The 19,982-nt window shown below is 51.3% G+C and overlaps 5 protein-coding genes across 8 annotated transcripts in view; 3 read left to right on the top strand and 2 right to left on the bottom strand.

The window, feature by feature from the left end:
* Ccdc142 (coiled-coil domain containing 142) overlaps positions 1–2,672 on the top strand; it is a 6,472-nt gene extending 3,800 nt beyond the window's left edge. The window contains exons 6-9 of the mRNA XM_028762487.1: positions 1,247–1,361; positions 1,645–1,822; positions 1,944–2,143; positions 2,278–2,672. Coding sequence (XP_028618320.1) covers positions 1,247–1,361; positions 1,645–1,822; positions 1,944–2,143; positions 2,278–2,570 — 786 coding nt within the window. The 3' untranslated portion in view covers positions 2,571–2,672. The remainder of the gene's footprint in view (positions 1–1,246; positions 1,362–1,644; positions 1,823–1,943; positions 2,144–2,277) is intronic.
* Mrpl53 (mitochondrial ribosomal protein L53) lies at positions 2,646–4,200 on the top strand. Its single transcript, XM_028762488.1, has 3 exons — positions 2,646–3,404; positions 3,584–3,696; positions 3,795–4,200. Exons 1-3 carry the CDS (start codon positions 3,187–3,189, stop codon positions 3,938–3,940), a joined length of 477 nt encoding a protein of 158 aa, XP_028618321.1. The 5' UTR covers positions 2,646–3,186; the 3' UTR covers positions 3,941–4,200.
* Positions 4,201–9,696: 5,496 nt separating this feature from the next.
* Positions 9,697–13,077, top strand: Mogs (mannosyl-oligosaccharide glucosidase). The gene is made up of 4 exons (XM_028762400.1): positions 9,697–10,112; positions 10,205–10,434; positions 10,813–11,009; positions 11,157–13,077. Exons 1-4 carry the CDS (start codon positions 9,767–9,769, stop codon positions 12,886–12,888), a joined length of 2,505 nt encoding a protein of 834 aa, XP_028618233.1. The 5' UTR covers positions 9,697–9,766; the 3' UTR covers positions 12,889–13,077.
* A 130-nt stretch (positions 13,078–13,207) lies between these two features.
* Positions 13,208–15,698, bottom strand: Wbp1 (WW domain binding protein 1). 3 transcript variants are annotated; one of them, XM_028762470.1, is made up of 5 exons: positions 15,387–15,698; positions 14,956–15,060; positions 14,366–14,468; positions 14,055–14,231; positions 13,208–13,883 (listed from the first exon to the last, which is right to left on the bottom strand). In XM_028762470.1, the coding sequence occupies exons 1-5, from the start codon at positions 15,453–15,455 to the stop codon at positions 13,423–13,425; spliced, it is 915 nt and encodes a 304-aa protein (XP_028618303.1). In that variant the 5' UTR covers positions 15,456–15,698; the 3' UTR covers positions 13,208–13,422. The 3 variants fall into 3 exon arrangements, with proteins under 3 accessions (XP_028618303.1, XP_028618304.1, XP_028618305.1); XM_028762471.1 differs by having other exon boundaries at positions 14,956–15,057; XM_028762472.1 differs by lacking the exon at positions 14,956–15,060.
* Positions 15,699–15,767: 69 nt separating this feature from the next.
* Ino80b (INO80 complex subunit B) lies at positions 15,768–19,391 on the bottom strand. 2 transcript variants are annotated; one of them, XM_028762329.1, is made up of 5 exons: positions 19,238–19,391; positions 18,822–19,029; positions 18,511–18,629; positions 18,202–18,371; positions 15,768–16,545 (listed from the first exon to the last, which is right to left on the bottom strand). In XM_028762329.1, the coding sequence occupies exons 1-5, from the start codon at positions 19,344–19,346 to the stop codon at positions 16,012–16,014; spliced, it is 1,140 nt and encodes a 379-aa protein (XP_028618162.1). In that variant the 5' UTR covers positions 19,347–19,391; the 3' UTR covers positions 15,768–16,011. The 2 variants fall into 2 exon arrangements, with proteins under 2 accessions (XP_028618162.1, XP_028618163.1); XM_028762330.1 differs by having other exon boundaries at positions 18,822–19,014; positions 19,238–19,387.
* Positions 19,392–19,982: the final 591 nt, after the last annotated feature.

Below are 19,982 nucleotides of genomic sequence, written 5' to 3'. Positions count from 1 at the left end.
CTCTCCCTCTCCCTCTCCCTCTCCCTCTCCCTCTCCCTCTCCCTCTCCCTCTCCTCTTCTCCCTCTCCCTCTCTCTCTCCTCCCTCTCCCTCTCCCTCTCTCTCTCTCTCCTCCCTCTCTCCCTCCCTTCTTCCCTCTCCCTCCCCTCCTGTTTGTGGTCAGGCCTGTGTGTGTCCAGAAAGGGTGTGGGAATTGGCAGAGTAGCTAGTTAGCATTGCACTGTTGGAGGCAGGGCGAGGGGTGCTGGTGCACACCTTTAATCCCAGTAATGAGAAGGCTGAAGCAGGATTGTGAGTTTGAGGCCAGCCTGGGCTACATGGAAATTTCAAGGCCAGTTTGGGCTAGACAGTAAGGCCTGTCTAGACAGGAGTGGGAGAAACTGCTGTGCTAGAGAAGAAGGGACAAGTTGAGGCATAAACACGCCTGATGTGCCAGGGACCCAGTGGTTTCTTCTCCTCCCACAATCCTCAGGGCTTCCCTTTCCTTAGGTTCCTGGGATCTGTATAGTCCTATCTTTTTCATCTCCTTTGTTTTTTCTTCCCCCCTCCTTTTCCTTTCTTGATTCTTATGTAAGAGTCAGCTCAAGCTGGCCTCATGGAACTTGTCATCCTCCTGCTTCAGCATCCCGAACCCTGGGGTCACAGGCATATGCCACTGTGCTCAGGTCACATTGTTACAGAACTTCTGCCAAATAGCCCATTTTTTAGATTCTCCTCCTCTTGAGACAGACAACAACACAAAGACCCTTTTCATCACCATCTTCTCTCCCCCACCTTTTCTTTTTAAAGATTTATTTTTTTTTATGTATATGAGTACACTGTAGCTGTCTTCAGACACACCAGAAGAAAGCATCAGATCTCATGGTTGTGATGCCACCATGTGGTTGCTGGGAAATAAACTGAAGACCTCTGGAAGAGCGGTCAGTGCTCTTAACCACTGAACCATCTCACCAGCCCTGGTCATGAATTTCTAATACTCCTGATCCTGCTTTCCAAATGCTGGGAGTCTAGCCACATGCCCAACATGCCTGACTTGTCATGTGTCTTTGATTACTAAGAAAACTTAATCCTGGGTATTGTGCATGGTTTAGGTCCAGACCTCTTGGAAAACTCAGTTAAAGTTGTGGCAGTTCTTAGTGATGCATCAGGGTTTTACAGACCCCCCACACTGAGGCCTCAGTGGGAGAAACATCATCTGGTCAGACTAACAGACTAGCCCTTACTTTCTCCCCCCTCCCCCCATACAGCTCCTGCCCAAAGAGTCACTGAGTCTTTTTTTCCAAGAATGTCATAAACAAGCCACACAAGGCTTCAAGCTCCACATGCCAAGGGGTCGATACTGGAGGCTTCGACTGTGTCCTGGTAATTTTTCTTTCTTTGTGGTGCTGGGGATGAAACCTAAGACTTCACACAAGCTAGACAAGCAAGCCTTACTGAGTGGGCTACACCCCTACCCCACTGTCTTGGTAACTTGTCATTTCCACCTGGTTCCCGGTGTAAATGGCCCAAGCCTTCCTCTGGTGGCTCCGCACTGCGGTCTGTATCTCTGTCCTTACTTTTTGTGCCCCTCCCTCTGGAGCCCACTGGACTTGCAGAGCCTCTCCATCTGTCTTTTCCATCTGTCTTTTCTCTCCCCTCACTCCAGAACATCCCAGCGACCCTAGTGAGTATGCTCGGATGGTGGTCTACACTGTGTTGGAGCCTGTGTTGCAAGGACTGCGGGGATTGCCGCCTGAAGCCCAAGCCCCGGCCCTCAGCCAGGCACTGACAGCCACACTGGGCGCCTGGCTTGACCACATTCTTACCTATGGGATCCGATTCAGGTGGGAAGGAAAGATGGTAGTGGCAGCGGGAGAATGCCAATGGGGAAAATGGAGAACATTTGGGCAGAGCAATCTGGGGAAGCAGAAGTGTCTGGTGTCTATATTGTACCTGGACATTTAGCCTGCAGGGGGCGCTGCAGCTCAAACAAGACTTCGGAGTGGTCAGGGAGGTTCTGGAACAGGAGCAGTGGGGCCTGTCCCGGGAGCTTCGCCAGACTCTGCTCTCACTCAGCATCTTCCAGAAGCTAGATGGGGCCCTGCTGTGTCTTCTGCAGCAACCTCTGCCCAAGAATCCAATCCACAGAAGACCTCCCCGTTGCTGTGAGTTATCACCGTCCTCAACCCCCAGGCTTTTCTAAGCCCTTCCATCACTGCTTTAAAAGACACACCCAATCACACCATTGATTTGGCGTCAGCATTATCCACCAACCTGCCTTCCACTCCTGCCTTCCCAGGTTTTTGTAATGAGGTCCAGACCACTGAACTGCCCACCAGCAGCCTCAACAGCCTGGAAAGCTTGCCACCCCGTCTACAGCCTGGAATCTCCCCAGCACAGAACACTCACCTGCTAAGCACCCTGGGAGGAGGAGGACGAGGGGGAGGAGGGGGAGGAGGAGGAGGAGGAGGACCTAGTCCTGAGGCTTACCTGGCCGGAAACCAGCAGGCCTGGCTTGCCCTGAGGTTGCACCAACACCCTCGTTGGCACTTGCCTTTTTTTTCTTGCCTGGGGACAAGTCCTGAACCCTAAGTTGACTAGGTCCAGGAGTTCCAAATCATTGCCCCAGACAAGGAACTGTATGTTAGAGAGGCTTAAAACTGGGCGCTTGATAAAACATGTTCTTAAACTAGAGTCTGGACTTGAACCCCAGATCATCCTAGGATCTGCAATCCAGAATAATAGGCAAACTACAGCCTGAAATCTGAAAGTCGGAAACAATGGAGACGTCTTAGAGCTGGAAATAGAAGGGAGTCTACAGGGTTAGCTCTCAGGAGACAGAAGCAAGCTACTTGCTTTCTCTTGAATCCCAGGAGCAAGGCTAAAGTTAATTCATGAGGAAACACAGATGAAGCAAACATTTCTACACGTGGAGGGTCTGTCCCACCCCGTCCTCATTTCTATTTTTAGTCATTAGGCTGTAGGACCTTGACATTTAAGCTTGGGCTGTTGCTCCCAGGGCAGGGCTTGCCTTGTGGTGGGTGGACAATCCCTGCAGTGCTAGTCCTCTCAACGGAAGGAGCCAGGACTTGGGATGGTGCTGACCTAGATCTAGCAGGCTGGATACTGAAGGGAAAAGGCTGAAGGACGTTTGCCTTTGAAGGGGATTTTGCACATTCACTGCCTATGCTGTGTGTGGCACAGAACAATGCTAATGGCGGAAGTGTTTGCGGGCGGCCCAGGAGGGCAGCCGCGAGTACAGCGGAGGCCGCCGGAAGCGGTCCGTTGCAATAAAACGATCCCCAGTGCTACTCCTTCCGGGGCGGAGGGAACCATGGCGGCGGCTTTGGCTCGGCTCGGACTACGGCCGGTCAAGCTGGTTCGAGTTCAGTTCTGCCCGTTTGAGAAGAACGTGGAGTCAACGAGGTACGGGTTCTGGGGAGGTGGGACGCGTCCGCGCTCCCCACACGTGCGCGCGCACCCTCGACCCCCTGCCCGAGTTCCAGGGCTTCTCAGTCCCGCCCTCCCTGCCTCGCGCACACACCTTCGTCCCCGCTCCAGGCTCCCCGGTCCCCGGACGCGCTCACGCTGCCTTCCCACCGCAGGATCTTTCTCCAGGCGGTGAGCAGCGAGAAAGTCCGCGCCACCAACCTCAACTGCTCGGTGATCGCCGACGTGAGGCACGACGGCTCTGAGCCCTGCGTGGACGTGTTATTCGGTAAGCCCGCAAGGACGCGGGTGGGCGGGGGAGGGCGGAGCGCGGCCCTAGCCCCGCATATTCCGGGTCCCTCACTCATCGGTTTGCATCTTCCCCAGGAGATGGGTATCGGCTGATTATGCGCGGCGCCAACCTCACCAGTCAGGAAATGTTAAGTGCCCTGGCCTCCCACATTCGGGCCAGGAACGCCGCGGCAGCATCTGCACCCAGCGCAGACAAGGTCGCCCCAGGTACCCGTCGCTGACATTGCAGAAGAGTCAACAACCGAATGTTAGCTTGGTACTAAAGACAGTGGTCTAGTTAGAGCTGGGCTTAATCACTCAAAACTCTGGATGGAGGTCACCATACAGAGTAAGAACTCTAACAACAGTACTTCTGGGGCAAGATAAGTAAGATTGGGTGGTGAAGGGTCCGGACAAATTTAAATTTTTATTTCTCGGTGTTTAACCATATTTGAATCTGTCACCCAAGTACATTTTAATTAAATATTTATTGCCAAATGAATGCTATTTTTCTCAGGTTATTTACTTGGATTTTGAGAGAGGGTCTTAACCTTGAGCTAACCTGAAACTTGGTATGAAGACCTAGAAATGTGAAAGAGTTTTCCTGCCTCAGGCTCCTGGGTGCTGGGACTCTAGACATGCACCCCCGTCGGCCCTCAGTACTCATCCTTCTTAGTTGTATCGACTATTCATTGTTCACTCTCGTGGAGCAGCCCACTCTGTCGTCATTTCAACTACTCAGGATTTTACCTACTGCCGACTTCCTCCATACGCCACCAACAGTCTTTCCTTCAAGTGGAACGGTCACTTGGCTCTTCTGACTTCCCTGCTCTGCCTTCTAAGCTAGAGATGCAGTGTTTCCTCTCCTGCCCCCTCCCTTTCCCGTACATCCAACCAGTCACCTGCACTGAGAGGAAAGAGAGGAGCCAGCCCCATCTGTTGGCACACTCTATCCCAGATACTCAGGAGGCCAGCCTGGTCTACTTAGCAAGACCTTTCCATTCTCATTCTGCTGTACCGCTTTTATTCCCCTGCCTGGCATTGTTTTCCCTAATCATTTTTTCTGCTGCGTTATCGTAATCTCATCCTTCAGGTAGGTAAGGCTTGCTGCCCACAGTCCTGAAATAGTTTTTGGTGTAACATCCATAAATGTGACCATGAGATAATTTTAGAGAATTCAATGGCATAGAAAAGTTTCCATTTGGAGACAGAGGAGTGGCTTAGTGGTTAAGAACACTGGCTACTCTTTCAGACAACCCAGGTTCAATTCCTAGCACAGCACCCACATAGCAGTTCACAACTGTATCCCCAGTTCTAAGGCATCTGACACCCTCTCACAGACATACATGTAGGCAAGACACCAATGTACATAAAAATAAATCAGAAAAAAAATACAAAAAAAAAGTTATCCATGCATGCCACATGGCTTTTATTTATTTATTTATTTTACTATTTTATTACGTTTTTACACCTCTGCCTCCTCTCCACCTTAATCCCTTCCAATGTCACAACATTATGTAAGAGAAAGAAAATTAGAGGGGAAAAGGGATATAGACCTCCATAGGCTACTTCCTGCCTTCCTGCTGACTAGGGTCCTTGGGTTCCTTGGGGCAAGTCCAGTCTTCATCATCAGAGTATCCAGCAAACCAGCAATAACAAATGCAGCAGTAGCTGCAACAGGCCTTTTCCAGAGTCCCCAGAATGAAACTATCTGCAGCTGGCAAAAATCACACCCCTGCTAGTGCACAAGGCAATTCATAATCACCTGCTGTGAAGCAGCCTTTACCCCACACCTGGAACTAAAACATAACTGGATTTTTTTATTCATTTATTTTATTTATATGAGTACACTGTAGCTGTCTTCAGATACATCAGAAGAGGGCATCAGATCCCATTACAGATGGTTGTGAGCCACCATGTGGTTGCTGGGAATTGAACTCAGGACCTCTGGAAGAACAGTCAGTGCTCTTACTTAATCCCTGAGCCATCTCTCCAGCCCATGACTGGATTTTTGAAGAAACCAAAATTCTTACTACAGCCACATGAGTATTTTTTAAAGAAATTTTAGTTTTAAATAAATGACTGTATATTTTCATAAATAAAGGCACTCCGTGTGTGTGTGTGTGTGTGTGTGTGTGTGTGTGCAAACACAGGGTTACAGTATTGTTTTCTTTTTGTGAGTGTATATATATATGTATAGGTGCACATCCCTATGTTTGCAAATGTGGAAGCCAAAGATTGGGTATTTTCCTCTACCATGCTTCATCTGTTTTGGGTTTCTGTTGTTATTGTTTTGTTTCCAGATAAAATCTCTCACTGAACCTGGACCTTACCCTTTTCAGCTAGCCTAGCCAGCAAACACCCAGGACCTGTCTCCATCCCCCAAGTGCTGTAGTTACAGGCATATACTACCCCCACCCCTGGCCTTTTATGAGGGCTTACTAGTCAGTTCATGCTTTTCCAGTGAGTGCTCAAATCACTGGGCCACCTTCCCAGCCCCTTTGATCTGTACCTTGAATTACAAGAGGAGATTTAAAAAAAAATAGCCCACAGCCACTGCCAGAGAACTTACGATTGCCCAGCTAAGAATGGCTGTATAACTTACAGAATACCTGGAAACTCTGACCCCACTCCCCCAGCAATACTGTAACTCTTCCCTGCCTAAATGAGTATTAGAGGCTCTCCACCATCCTTAAGAAAGACAACTCCCTGAAATATATCTGCCTGGGGTGTGTGTTGCAGGATATTTGATCATTCTGTGAACCCCAAGATTGTGTTATTTACTGGGAAAAAAATGTTTTTAGTTGTGTGGCTCAGGCTTTAGCACACACCTTTAATCCAAGAGCTTTCTGCTTGAATATTGTAAACAAGATTAAAGTCAATTAAAGAAGGTTAAGGGGGAGGGGCAAGCAACCACAGGCTCAACTGTTGTCAAGAAGTGAACATAGAGCCGGGCAGTGGTGGCGCATGCATGCCTTTAATCCCAGCACTTGGGAGGCAGAGGGAGGCGGATTTCTGAGTTCGAGGCCAGCCTGGTCTATAGAGTGAGTTCCAGGACAGCCAGAACTACACAGAGAAACCCTGTCTCAAAAAACAAAACAAACAAACAAACAAAAAAAGTGAACATAGGATTATTAAGAAGAAATGATAGAGAGTAAGGAGGAGTCGGGGGTCAGATAAACACACAGGAGTAGAAGGGAAGGACATTCAGTTTGGAGGAGGTTGTTTGAGATTGTGAGAGAGGGCCATTTCTGGAGGGACTCGGGCAGAAGAGGAAGGTCAGCTGGGCTGGGTGTTTTCTCAGTCTTTCAGTTAGCAGGCTTTAACCCTACCATCTGGCTCCCAAGTCTTCACTGGTAAAATTGAATGGTTGAGATTTTGTTAAAAACAAAAGGTGTCAATCCCAGTCAGCTCTGCCCTTAAGTAGTTATGACACAGGACAGATAAATCTGTCACTGCTCGATTTCTCGTTTGTCAAGTAAGAATAGTAGGTTTGTCCACCCATTTAAAGGGTCTGTGTTGGTTCCATTAACCTTGGACTAAAAATACTCTAGATTTAAAAAAAAAAAAAAAATGGCATCCGGGACTTGAAAAGATGCCTCATTGGATAAAACTGCTCACCACCAAGCTTGATGACCTGTTTGATCTCCAGGACCCTTATGGGGAAAGGCAAGAATAACCTCAAGTCTCGGTCTTCTGACATCCACGCACATACTGTAGAACATGCACACCAACCTACACACCTGAAAATAATGTAATAAATTTAAAAGTTGTATCTGCATGAACATCTACAGATTTCCCCCTTGTTATTATCCCCTAAATAATACACCTGTTGACATATCCTTTGCATCATATTAGGTATAAGTTATTTAGAAAATATTTAAGATCTACTGTAAGCCAGGTATAGGTTACACGCAGATACTACCCATTTAGTTGAAAGCAATGCTTGGCTATGTAAATTCCAAGGAAACCTTGGCTGCACGGTGAGACCCTAAATTGCTCATCGGTCAATCTGAGGTGCAGGTGCTACCTCTGAACAGTTCCAGATGTGAATTCTTCTGTTTCCTGGGCCATAGGAAAGAAAGTGCCTTTGTAGAATTGGCGTTTCAGCAAAGAGTGGAGGGTGAAGGGCAAAGATGCAGTTCAGCGGTGAAGCAAAGCTGCTGCTTGTTGGGTTCTTTTCCCACCCTGCATCCCCTCCTCACCTCCAGTTTCTCCCCCTAACACTACATCGGAGAGAAACAAGGATGGAGGGATTAGAAAAATCCCTGACTCTAACTTCTTTTTTTTCTTCTTTGACCACAGCAACTAACAAACTAACCAGCATGCCCAAATGACCACCAACCACCAACCTTGCCTCTTAGGGCCCTCACCTTTATGTACCCTCTGACAAGTTCCCAGAATTCTGTGTGTCACACCGTCACAGAAATTATCTGCAGCTGACAAAACCACATTTTAGCTAGCGCATGAGGCAAATCATGGTCAGCTGCCGCGATCAGTCAGAAGCAGCCCATATCCCTACACTTGGGATTAAAAGGAAAGCACGCTCTTAGAACATTTCTATGGTTTTTCAGGAAACGAAAATTCTCAAAAATGTCACTCCAGTACCTGCCTAGCATGTAAAAGTCCTAAGATTCCTCCCTGGCACATGAACAAGTGAGTGAGTGAATGAATGAATGGGCCCGAGCTGTAGCTCGGTTGGCAGAGTGCTTGCCTAGTACTGAATACACTAATAGTGGCATGTGTACTTGTAACCCAGCACTGGGAAGGTAGAGGCTGGAGTATCAGAAGTTCAAAGTCATTGTTGACTACACAGCAAGTTCCAGGCCAGTCAGGGATATAGACTTTGTCTTACATTTAAAAATCAGTAAGAGTACAGGCTGAGTTAGAGACAGACTTGTCTGAAGTTAGAGAGCTTCGTAAAGAAACAGACCCTAGCTAGGCATCCTTGTGAGTCCATTCCAGGAAGAATGGAAGTACAGGGTGTGACTAGTGGTATAGCTTAGTTCATATACACTTGGGTTCTAAGCTAGCTCCTTCCCAGCTCTGTAGCTTGGACCCAGTTACTTTTATTTCCTAGGCCACAGTTTTCTGTTACCAGATTAGAGCTGGACAGTGATATGTAAAAGTAGCTTAATAGAGACACTCTGGAGGTTGAGGCAGGAGGCTAACACTATCAAGCTTGGGGACAGCCTGGGCTATATACAAAGGCTGTCTCAACCAACGTGTCTTTACATAGCAAGTTGGAGGGAAACCTAAACAAACACATCCCCCAAAGAGGGGAAAACTGGTCTTAGTATGATCATTTTTTAGAAAAATACTTTTATGTGTATGGACGAGGGTGGAGGGCCAAAAGAGGCCGTCAGATCCTCCGGATGTGTTTGAAAGACGCTGTGTTGGTGCTGGGAACTGAGTTCCTATCCTCTGCAAGAGCAGCAAACACGTTAACTGCTAAGTCATGTCTCCTGAGATCCTCCTGCCTCTGCCTCCTGAGTACTAGGATTAAAGCTGAGAGCCACCACGCCTGGCTTTCTATTTCTTAACATTTATTTTTGTATGTGCTTGCGAGTGTGTGTGTGTGTGTGCGCGTGTGTACGTGTGGAGGTGAGGTGCGCTCACGCTACAGCATACTCGTGGAAGTCAGAGGATGTATGCATATGTGTAGGCCAGATGTGAAGGTCAGAGGGCAACTTGTGTAAGTCTGTTTTCCTCCTTCCACGACGTGGGTACGGGGATCTAACTTAGGTCGTCAGCCTTGGGAGCAAGCGCCGTGACCACTGAGCCATCTCTCCAGGCCATGATCAGTAGTTAAAACAAAACAGAGGGGTCTTAGAATGCTATTGCTTCTCTCTCGTACCTCTTTGAACTCACACCCACTGACGCAGTTCACCGATTGAGTCCTGCGCTCAATACCGCGTACAACCAGCCACAGCGCTTCCGGGTGTCCAGGCCGGACCTGACGTGTGGGGCGGGATTTCCGGTGGGGCGGGGCGCTCAGGGAGGCGCGGGGCGAAGGCTCAGTTCGCTTGACCGCACGGTGGCAGCCGGGGCTCGTGCCGCCTGCCCGCATGGCCCGGGGCGAGAGGCGACGGCGCGCTGCGGCCGCGGAAGGGGCGCGGCCGCTGGAGAGGACGCGGGGTGCGGGCCGGCGGGATGGCAGGGCTGGCGGAGCGCGCGGCTCGGCGAGCGGAGCGGCCCTCGCCGTGGTGGTGTTGGCGCTGGCCTTCGGCCTGTCGGGGCGCTGGGTGCTGGCGTGGCTCCGTGTGCGCCGCGCGCTCACACTGCACCCCGCGCCGCCCGCGCTGCCGCCGGACTCCTCCAGCCCTGCCGTGGCCCCGGAACTCTTCTGGGGCACCTACCGCCCACACGTCTATTTCGGCATGAAGACTCGCAGCCCCAAACCACTGCTCACGGGTAACCCTGGGGCGGGTGAGTGGGGAGGACCCATCAGTCTTCGCAGACGTAAAACAGCATCTGTTGACTTACGTGGCCATTCTACTTCTCAGGACTGATGTGGGCGCAGCAAGGCACCACCCCGGGGACCCCTCCTAAGCTCAGGCACACGTGTGAACAGGGAGACGGCGTGGGTCCCTATGGCTGGGAGTTCCACGATGGCCTCTCCTTCGGTCGGCAACATATCCACGATGGAGCTTTAAGGCTCACCACTGAGTTCGTCAAGAAGCCTGGGGGTCATCATGGAGGGGATTGGAGTTGGAGAGTGACCGTAGAGCCTCAGGTCAGGGCATCAGGATCTTCTTTCCTCAGCCCAGACTTCCCCATCCTTCCCTTTCAGCAGCAAATGCAGTATGAAATGGAGGTTGACAGCAGGGACACCAGCCTGGTGACCATCTCTGCCATCTCCTTGTTTGTAAAGCAGCTATTACAGTGACACCTAACTCAAAAGATTGAATGAAACAATCCATGTATAATCCTAAAACATCCGTCATTTCCTGGAGGAACCCTGTTCAGGGCTCTTTGGCTCAGTCCACTGGGTGGGTCTACTTACCCTCAGAATTGGCAGATGTTTGTTTGCCACAGTTCTTGTAATCCCTGCTAAGGCTGATTCTCAAAGGGATGTTTTTCTGATGCTTTACTGTGTTCCATGGTCACCCAGGCCTCAGGTACACCTTCCTTCCCTTTGGTGTCCCTGTTCTTCTACGTGGTAACAGATGGGCAAGAGGTCCTACTACCAGAGATTGGAGCCAAAGGACAGTTGAAGTTCATCAGTGGGCATACCAGTGAACTCGGTGACTTCCGTCTCACACTTCTGCCACCAACCAGTCCAGGAGACACTGTCCCTAAGCATGGCAGGTAACTGGAGGATTGGTGCAGGGTGGTGCAGGGGTGCTTGGGATATTGACTTAGGCTGGTTTCTATGACTCCCTCCTCACCCACCAGTGGACTGGCAAGACATCCCTTTCATGAATAACACTCCTTATTTGTCTTCTTGCCTTCAAGCTACAATGTCTTCTGGTCCTCCAACCCAGGGCTGCCACTGCTCACAGACACAGTAAAGAGCCGCCTAAACAGCTGGTTTCAGCACAGGCCTCCAGGAGCCTCTCCTGAACGCTACCTCGGCTTGCCTGGATCTCTGAAGTGGGAGGAGAGAGGCCCTAGTGGGCAAGGGCAGTTCTTGATACAGCAGGTGACAGTGAAAGCCCCTTTCTCTGTTGAGTTTGTGTTTGAATCTGGCAGTGCCACAACAGGAGGAAACCAGGCCTCTGGGCAGCTAGTAGGCAACCAACTGACCAAGGCCCTGGAGAGCCATGCTGCAGCCTTCAAGGAGCGTTTTGAGAAAACCTTCCAGCTAAAGGAGAAGGGCCTAAGCCCCGAGGAGCAGGCTTTGGGTCAGGTTGCCCTCAGTGGCCTTCTTGGTGGGATTGGTTACTTCTATGGACAGGGTTTGGTGTTGCCAGACACTGGCATGGAAGGGTCTGAACAGAAGATGGACCCTGCCCTGTTTCCACCTGTCCCTCTTTTCTCTGCGGTGCCTTCCCGGTCATTCTTCCCACGAGGCTTCCTCTGGGATGAAGGCTTTCACCAGCTAGTGGTCCAGCAATGGGATCCCCACCTCACCCGGGAGGCCCTAGGACACTGGCTGGGGCTGCTGAATGCTGATGGCTGGATCGGGCGAGAACAGATTCTGGGGGATGAGGCCAGAGCCCGAGTGCCCCCAGAATTTCTAGTGCAACGTGCAGCCCACGCCAACCCCCCAACCCTGCTCCTGCCGGTAATACACATGCTAGAAGGCCGTGACCCTGACGACTTGGCCTTTCTCCGCAGGGCTTTCCCCCGCCTGTATGCTTGGTTCTCTTGGCTGCATCAAAGTCAGGCAGGGCCGGTGCCACTATCCTACCGCTGGAGGGGCAGGGACCTAGCTTTGCCTACCCTACTTAATCCCAAGACACTGCCCTCGGGGCTGGATGACTACCCCAGGGCCTCACATCCTTCTACAGCAGAGCGGCACCTGGACCTGCGATGCTGGGTGGCGCTGGGTGCCCGGGTGCTGTCACAGCTCGCAGAACAGCTTGGGGAGACTGAAGCAGCTGCAGAGCTGGGCCCATTGGCTGCCTCTCTAGAAGAACCTGGAAGTCTTGACGAGCTGCACTGGGCTCCTGAGCTGGGGGTCTTTGCTGACTTTGGGAACCACACAAAAGCAGTACAGCTCAAGTCTAGGCCCCCACAGGGACTGGTTAGAGTGGTAGGCAGGCCTCCACCTCGATTGCAGTATGTGGATGCCCTGGGCTATGTCTCTCTTTTTCCTTTGCTGCTACAGCTGTTGGATCCAAGCTCACCCCGCTTGGGACCCCTTCTGGACGTTCTAGCTGATAGCCGCCATCTCTGGAGCCCCTTTGGGTTGCGCTCCCTTTCAGCCTCGAGCCTCTTTTATAAACAGCGTAATACTGAGCATGACCCACCTTATTGGCGGGGTGCCGTGTGGCTGAATGTTAACTACCTAGCTCTGGGGGCACTGCACCACTATGGGCGTTTGGAGGGTCCTCACAAGGTTCAGGCTGCCAAACTCTACCATGAACTGCGGGCCAATGTAGTGAGAAACGTCCAGCAGCAATACCAGGCTACCGGGTTTCTGTGGGAACAGTACAGTGACCAGGATGGGCGAGGCATGGGCTGTCGCCCCTTCCAAGGCTGGACCAGTCTTGTCTTACTGATCATGGCTGAAGAGTACTGATGGGACAGAAAGCTAGCTAGGCCATTTGTGTCACTTGGAATATGCAGACAAGGCTTGGGTTTCTGGTCTCACTGTTTCCGATCTTGTAAGCTCATCTCAGGTGTCCCCTTATTGCCATCCCATAGCTCTGGGGTGAATGTGAATTCAAGAGTCTATTTTTCTAAATAAACTGGAAAACAGCCTAACTGATCTCTTGTTTTGGGCAGTTTTGCCTTGGGCTGCCTCAGGTAAGGTAATAAATAGCCCACTTCCCTTCATGGCCAGTGTGGTTAGGAGGCATGCAATGAACTGAGGTCTACTCTACCCAAAATCACAAGCAGCTGGTTCATGTCTCTTTAATGAGATTAAAGGCTCCTGTGTATGTTTTGGGAGTGAGTAAAGATAGCACAGTCCTCGGTACTGCCCCTCTTCAGGGCTCCAGCCCTTTCAGGCGTGTTCTAGGAGGGTGGGGAGGGTCCCACATGGAGGACTGCAGTTGAAACCAGGGCTGAATCCTGGTGGCCAAGTAATACCCAGTTTCCCTCTTGAAACTACTTATGGGATATCCCCATAACTAGAAGCCAGCCCTACGGGAGGGACCTGGGACATAGACTCTGGGGACAGTGCACAAGCGGAATGGTCCTCCAGATCTGGTTGGGTGGCACTAGCCCTCACTTCCTTGACTGGCTCACCTTCGCTGGAGTCAGGACAAGGGCAGAGCTCAATACCTGAGTCACCAGTCAGGCGACGATAGCGACAGGAAGAGGGTATATGGACTGGACTCAATCCTGCCCTGGGCTCACCCTCCTGATGAGGGAGAACGCTCTGGTGGGAGGAAACACCTTCTACATTTGTCCCCTCCAAGTGGGCAGAGCAGCTGGATTCAGAAGAGCAGCGGGGGCATTCATTGGAAGTAGTCAAAGGGTGACCAGGGGCCATAGTGTAAGGAGGTGGCGGTGTGCCTGGGTGGTGAACCACATCCTCATAGGCTGGGGGTTTGAAGGTGCTGAGGAGGCCTGCAGGAGAGAGAACAGCATGGATGACTGAAGGACCTGAGCTACAAGAGTCATCTCTCCTTTTCCGGGAAAGAGTGCTCTGAAAGTCTGCCAGTGGAAGTGTGGGGTGGTTGAGGGGCCTGGCTTTGGAGGGGCTACTGGTTCTGCACCCAAGAGCCTCAAGTCACTCACGAAGGTCAAGCAGTGAACCAGTTGGAACAGGGCCAGCCACGTGGCACGCCCCATGGTAAGCCAACAAGTTGATTTCACGCTGCCGCTGTTGCTGTTGCAGCCTGAGTTTAGCTCTTCGGTGTCGGAAGGCACAACAACAGCTAAAGAGGATGAGGACAGTCCAAAGCAGCCAGAACCCTGTGGGAGGCAAAGAGGGCACAACTCAGATGACTACCCCAGCCCCCATGCAGAGAAGGGTCTTTGGTAGCTGGATTCAGAAATCCAAGGGAGGACGGGCAGGGAACCTGAGATGGATCCCTTTGAAGACTCACACCAGAGTTCATAGTAGTAGGTGCAGCAGCCAGTCTCTCCGCAGCAATGACCACTCTCACAGAGGTAGGGCTGGGTATTCACTCCTGGGCATAGCTCTCGAAGCTGGAGGCAAGGAGGCACTAAGAACAAGGGGATTCTACCCAAGGCCCTGTCCACCCCCACCTCCTGCACGCACATACACAATCCCACCCACGAGCCGACTTAGCTTGGAAGAAGAAGGATGGCATGGGGATGCTAAAAGGAGTGTCTATGTGTTGGGCTATCAGTATGGAAGATTTAAAATAGCCGGAAACTAGTATAGAAAGTAAAGTGTAAATACAAAGGTAATTTCAGTTCTTTAAACCCAAGACTTTTCTCACAGAAGCCTGGCCCCAAGGGTGGTTTTTGGTAATGTTTTAGAAGAAACAAAACATAGTCTGATAATGGGTAGGAATTTAAGGCCATTTCCAGAGCTAAAAAGCTTTCAACATCTCCCACCCGGAAGGTCTGCCTCCCACACCCCCAAGATAGATTTTTTTTTTCCACCCTGGGTCTCAAGCTCCCTAGGGTAGAGGAGGAGCGGTGTGAGACTCAGAGCAGTGCTCCCAACCAGATGGGATTGCTGTGGATGATAAAGGATGGCATCCAGGGCGCGAGTCTGGGTTCCAGCTCGTCTCCAAATTGCTCCCTCAAGAGAAGATGCTGCCGGACTCTGCTGTGACAATAGGCACATAGAAAAACATCACAAATAACTGCTGCAAGACACAGGGAGCCTCCCTGGGGTTTTCACTACGCCTCTGGTAACTGGAGAGCCACTGCAGGCTTGCACTGCAACCACGAGATGGGGTCTAAGAGGCTGCAGGTAAAGTCAACTGCGTCTACGTAATAAGTTTAGACAAAGAGTAGAATGGTCATGTTCAGGAACTTCATAGTACCTTTGGCTCCATGAGCTCCTCCCCCACCCCGGACAGGAAGTGACAGGAAAGGGGAAAGAGAAATATATGGCTGTCGTGAGTTAAGCTTTTAGAGCTGCTGGGATACCTGCTGTTGCGGCGCCTGAAGTGCCCCCCAGGCCTCTTCGCTGCTGTTCCTGCTGCTGGCCCGAGCCATGCCTCCACCTACAGACCCCTGAAGACTACAGCCTCCTCCACCGCCAGCTGCCCCGCCCCTGCCACCTCTGCCGCCACTTCCATGGTCCCTGCCCGGCCCATCGCCACCGCCGCTACCATCACTCCGCGGCCGGAGCTCCCGGCCGGGGAGAGCACCTCCAGAGGACACAGTTGTTCAGTCCAGCCAACCAGAAACGTTAACTAACACACCGGCCAATAGGAACCGATCACAGGTTTCTCCCTCTGCCCAATCCGCAGCCGTGCCTGTGCCGCTCACCCAGACAACAAGAACTCACACAGACAAAGACAGGGGAAAGGCTCGACCAAATGCCTGATTGACAGCAACAATAGCCAGTACGCACAACAGAACAAGCTTTGAGTTATCAGCCAATGAACGGCCGTCCAGAAGCACAAAGTTTTTCGCCGATTGGCTGAATGACTTCACACGCGTAGGTTCAGAGTCCGGCTTCCCACTCTAGCAATTCTATACGAGCCGAGGCACCGCACGAAATTTAATAGGGTGGGGGAGACAGCGGGAATGCGGCGTGGGAGAGGTCTTAGGTGGCCAGGAGCGGGGACCCTGGGCCCTCGGGTCCTCCCAGCCGTAGCTGCAGGTTGATGCGGTAGCACTGTAGGCTGCAAAGGGCCTGGCCCGTGCGGGAGCAGGCGTAACGACGCGGGTGGGGGCAGCCGGGGACAGAGCAGCGTGGAGCGGGGCCCGACGGGGCAGGCCGCTGTGCCACCGCCGCGGGTGTGGGAACGCCGGGAGGAAAGGACAAGGTGGAGCCCTGTGCCCCGCTGCTGTAGCGCACCATGGGTGCAGGGGCCGGGGCAGCCGCCCGCCCTCCGCGCCGCTCGCCTCGCGCAGCCCCACGCCCTCCCCGCCCGCTAGGAGCGGCCGTCTTGGTGAGGCGCTCAATTGTCTGATTCTTGTGCTCCTCGGCCCGCCTCGCCGCCTGCAGCCGCCGCTTCCGCGCACGCTCCTCACGCTTCAGCAGCATCTCTTCCGTGAGGGCAGGGGCTGGGCAGCCCCCAGCCACTGGCAGAGGCAGAGGGGACGGCTGGCTCCGCGCCTTCTGGAGCAGGGCTCGCTGGGAAAAGATAGAGAGGATGTCTGAGAACCGAATGGCGAGGTTCCCAAGTCGAGGGATGAAAAAGATGGGAAATGGAAGGTGGAGTCCTGACAGTCAGAGTTTTGGGGGACATGCATCCCCATTTTCGTTTGTTTTTGTTTCGCTTCCCTGTAACTCACTGTAGTAGACCAGGCCAACCTCGAACTCACACTCTTGCCTCTGTCTCCTAGGTGCTGGTATCAAAGGAGTGGGCCACTATCCCCATCTTTGGGGACCCTTAATACCACACCTGCTCTTCCCAGGTCTCCTGACTCTCACTCAGCTCCAAAGAAGAAAAGTATTGTACCCTGCCTGCCCCATGTGCCCAGACTACAGCACCGTTGTGTAGGTTTTGTTTTGTTGCTGGTTTTTGTTGTTATTTTAAATATTATCTCAGTAGAGAACACCAACTTGGAATTGGCTCAGACCAAAAAGAATTACTACCCTGGATTTCTTGGTTTTCTCCCAACAAGTAGCTACTTCCAAAATACACCAGGATTCAGTAGGGTTTCCTTGTTCTGTTACTACTTTCTTCTTGACTCAAGCCAACAGCAGCTCTCCTAGCCTCCACATCCCATGCCCCTCTCCCGATTTATTGATTGAGAGAGGATATCTCATGTGTTTTTGCTGGCTCAGAACTTGTAACCATCCTCCTATCTTTCAAGTTCCGAGACACAGGCATGCACCACGACAGCAGCTTCCTATAGAAATCCCTTACCCCTGCTGAGGTTCACCCCACTGAATCGCCAAAGTAAGTAAGTCAGCTACATCACTTGTCAGCATATGTCTCACTGGTGACTTTGCCACATTCTCCTTCTGGGTCTCTGTGCCTGTGGCCTCTATGGCAGCTGACCCTTTTGACTGCGAAGCCCTCCTGGTACTGGAAGTGTCATCTCTTCAGAGGCACTCCGGACTTGAAAGACTACTCAGCAGTGAAGAACTCTGGCTGCTCTTGCAGAGGTCTCTAGTTCAGTTTCCTGTACCTATATGGCAGCTCGAAACTGTCTGCGATCTAGGTCCAGGAGTTCTGATGACCTCTGGCTTCCATGAGCAACAAGCACACACTCATACACGTAAAATAAATAAAAAGCTATCTTTAAAACAACAGAGAACAATGAGCCATTCCCCACAAATACCCTAATGTTTCTGTCTTGCCAATTTCTACTTCAACATTCCTATTTTCTGTAGTTTTAAAAAGTTACTTAGGAGCCGGGTGGTGGTGGTGCACGCCTTTAATCTCAGCACTTGGGAGGTAGAGGCAGGTGGATTTCTGAGTTGGAGGCCAGCCTGGTCTACAGAGTGAGTTCCAGGACAGCCAGGGCTACACAGAGAAACCCTGTCTTGAAAAACAAACAAACAAAAAAAGTTACTTAGGAGCTGTGTGTGATGGCATACACCTTTAATTCCAGCACTTGGGGGCAAAGGCAAGCATATCTCTGTGTGTGTGTTTCAGGCCAATAAGCGCTGAAATACTAAGATCTCAATTCAAAAAAAAGAAAATCATTTATCATCCCTCAGTGTGAATTGAATGAGTATCTATCCCTTATCTTTCCTTATCCCGTTCCTCTCACTGCCTAAGAAACAGCATGTTCTCCGTATGTGTTTGCTGAGTGAATAAAGATGGAACTAGCTTACCTGTCTTGCAGTTAGCAGCCGCTCATTGATCTCCTTCTTGAGGTCTCCGTTGTCATCCAGCTCTCCCTTCTCCAGGGCATCTAACCATCTCTGTTCCTCCTCTTCCTCCTGGCCCTCCAGATCCCCTGGCAGGTCCCGAAGTGGGGAGGGGGACAGATTACTGTCTTCATCTGTATGGGAAAGTTGAAAAGTAGAACACTAATTTAGCAAAGTTGGTCCTAGAACAGTCATAATTCTCAAAACCCACCCCCTTCCTTTTGCTGGTTATAAAGGAGCCACCCAGCTTTCCCTCCTCCACCGTCTTCTCACCCAGCCAGGCTCTGTACTGCTCCAGCGGCACACCTTCCATAGGTTCCTCTTCATTATCCACTACCATCAGGGGAGAAGGAGATCGAGGCCCCTCAGGGATCACAGTGAAAGTAGGGACACTGCAGAAAAGAAACGCTACCCTAAAGTGAACAAGCGGCTCTCTCCTACTCTGGAACTAGATACAGCTTTTCCGACCTGCTTGGATTCTTGCTGCCCTAACTTGGACCCTGAAGCCAAAGTTCATTTTCTATTTTCCAGAAAGCCCAGCCCACCTGCTGCTGAATGTTCCCGAGTTAAATACTTGATCTCACCTCTTGGTGCCCAGGACCTGTCCACCCAGCTTGATTTTAAGTTTAAGTTGAGGCTTGGCAGGAGCCTGCAGCATCGGTCCCGCCTCCTCTTCCTGATGATGCTTTTTCTTGTGTTTCTTTTTATGTTTCTTGTGTTTTTTCTTGTGTATTCCGTGGCCGTGGGGACCTGCCAGGCTCAACTCCAGCGTTTCCCCTGCAGAAGGAGAGCCTGTCAGAGGTGATCCATCAAACAGTGGCAGGGGAAGATCTGACTAATCTAACAATTCAACTGAGTCCAACTCTTCCCACGTTATTAGCTGTTACCATAACAACAGCACCGCCTCGCTCCTTCCCACCTGTGGCGGGTTGACCTGGCTCCACTGAGTGAGAGTGACTCCTTTTTAAAGATCACCTAAGTTAGAGCCACCCGCGCTTACCTGGCTCGGGGGGCTCCATAGCCCCAGACGTGCTCCCGCGCCGCCACAGTTTGCTCATGGGGTCCTGCAAAGGGAGAGGACTGGAAACGGTCGGGACACAAGCCGACATGCCTTTCCGCCCCGCGGAAGAACGGAATCCAGCAAAATAACCGGCTACTTCCGGTGCCTGGCAACCATGTTTGTGCGTGGTACGCCTTACAGCCAAAAATACTCCGGTAAGAAACAAGGTCCTTTCCAAATAAAAGTTCCGGCATCGCTAGGCACCTTCCTGGCGTACCAACCTTAAAAAGAGGATTACGAGTTCGAGGCCAGCCTTAATGCCATCTTGTTCTCAAAACAAAAGTTTAAAGCTTTTAAGGCTGGAAAAGGCCGGGCAGTGGCGGCGCACGCCTTTAATCCCAGCACTTGAGAGGCAGAGGCAGGCGGATTTCTGAGTTCGAGGCCAGCCTGGTCTACAGAGTGAGTTCCAGGACAGCCAGGGCTACACAGAGAAACCCTGTCTCGAAAAACTAAAACAAACAAACAAACAAAAACAAACAAAAAAAAAGAAAAGAAAAAAGAAAAAAAATAAAGGCTGGAAAAGCCTCAAAAAAGGTAAGGCTTTCCCCTAACTAGGGCTCTCTACACTAGATTCCAGACCTGTTCTGTCTCCCTCTCTCTGTGTCTCTGTCTTTCTCTTTGTCTGTGTCTCTCTCCTTTGTGTCTCTTTCTCTCCTCTCTCTCTCTCTCTCTCTCTCTCTCTCTC

The sequence above is a fragment of the Grammomys surdaster genome, unplaced genomic scaffold (assembly GCF_004785775.1).
Source record: "Grammomys surdaster isolate TR1022 unplaced genomic scaffold, NIH_TR_1.0 133, whole genome shotgun sequence".
NCBI lineage: Eukaryota > Metazoa > Chordata > Mammalia > Rodentia > Muridae > Grammomys > Grammomys surdaster.
Note: the sequence above shows the minus strand (reverse complement) of the source record. Positions and strands in the feature narration are given on the sequence as shown.

Excerpts from the sequence above, each read along its gene's own strand:
- Wbp1 (XM_028762470.1), bottom strand. The coding sequence starts at position 15,455 with ATGGCTCGGGCCAGCAGCAGGAACAGCAGCGAAGAGGCCTGGGGGGCA. Across the intron at positions 14,232-14,365 it reads CTACTACTATGAACTCTGGT|GGTTCTGGCTGCTTTGGACT; the intron begins GTGAGTCTTCAA and ends TGCCTCCCACAG. Across the intron at positions 13,884-14,054 it reads TGGTTCACTGCTTGACCTTC|GCCTCCTCAGCACCTTCAAA; the intron begins GTGAGTGACTTG and ends TCTCTCCTGCAG.
- Mogs (XM_028762400.1), top strand. The coding sequence starts at position 9,767 with ATGGCCCGGGGCGAGAGGCGACGGCGCGCTGCGGCCGCGGAAGGGGCG. Across the intron at positions 10,435-10,812 it reads GAGTGACCGTAGAGCCTCAG|GCCTCAGGTACACCTTCCTT; the intron begins GTCAGGGCATCA and ends ATGGTCACCCAG. Across the intron at positions 11,010-11,156 it reads ACTGTCCCTAAGCATGGCAG|CTACAATGTCTTCTGGTCCT; the intron begins GTAACTGGAGGA and ends CTTGCCTTCAAG.
- Ino80b (XM_028762329.1), bottom strand. The coding sequence starts at position 19,346 with ATGTCGGCTTGTGTCCCGACCGTTTCCAGTCCTCTCCCTTTGCAGGAC. Across the intron at positions 18,372-18,510 it reads GCAGTACAGAGCCTGGCTGG|ATGAAGACAGTAATCTGTCC; the intron begins GTGAGAAGACGG and ends TTTCCCATACAG. Across the intron at positions 16,546-18,201 it reads GGCTGCTAACTGCAAGACAG|CGAGCCCTGCTCCAGAAGGC; the intron begins GTAAGCTAGTTC and ends ATCTTTTCCCAG.
- Mrpl53 (XM_028762488.1), top strand. The coding sequence starts at position 3,187 with ATGCTAATGGCGGAAGTGTTTGCGGGCGGCCCAGGAGGGCAGCCGCGA. Across the intron at positions 3,405-3,583 it reads AAGAACGTGGAGTCAACGAG|GATCTTTCTCCAGGCGGTGA; the intron begins GTACGGGTTCTG and ends TTCCCACCGCAG. Across the intron at positions 3,697-3,794 it reads CTGCGTGGACGTGTTATTCG|GAGATGGGTATCGGCTGATT; the intron begins GTAAGCCCGCAA and ends CATCTTCCCCAG.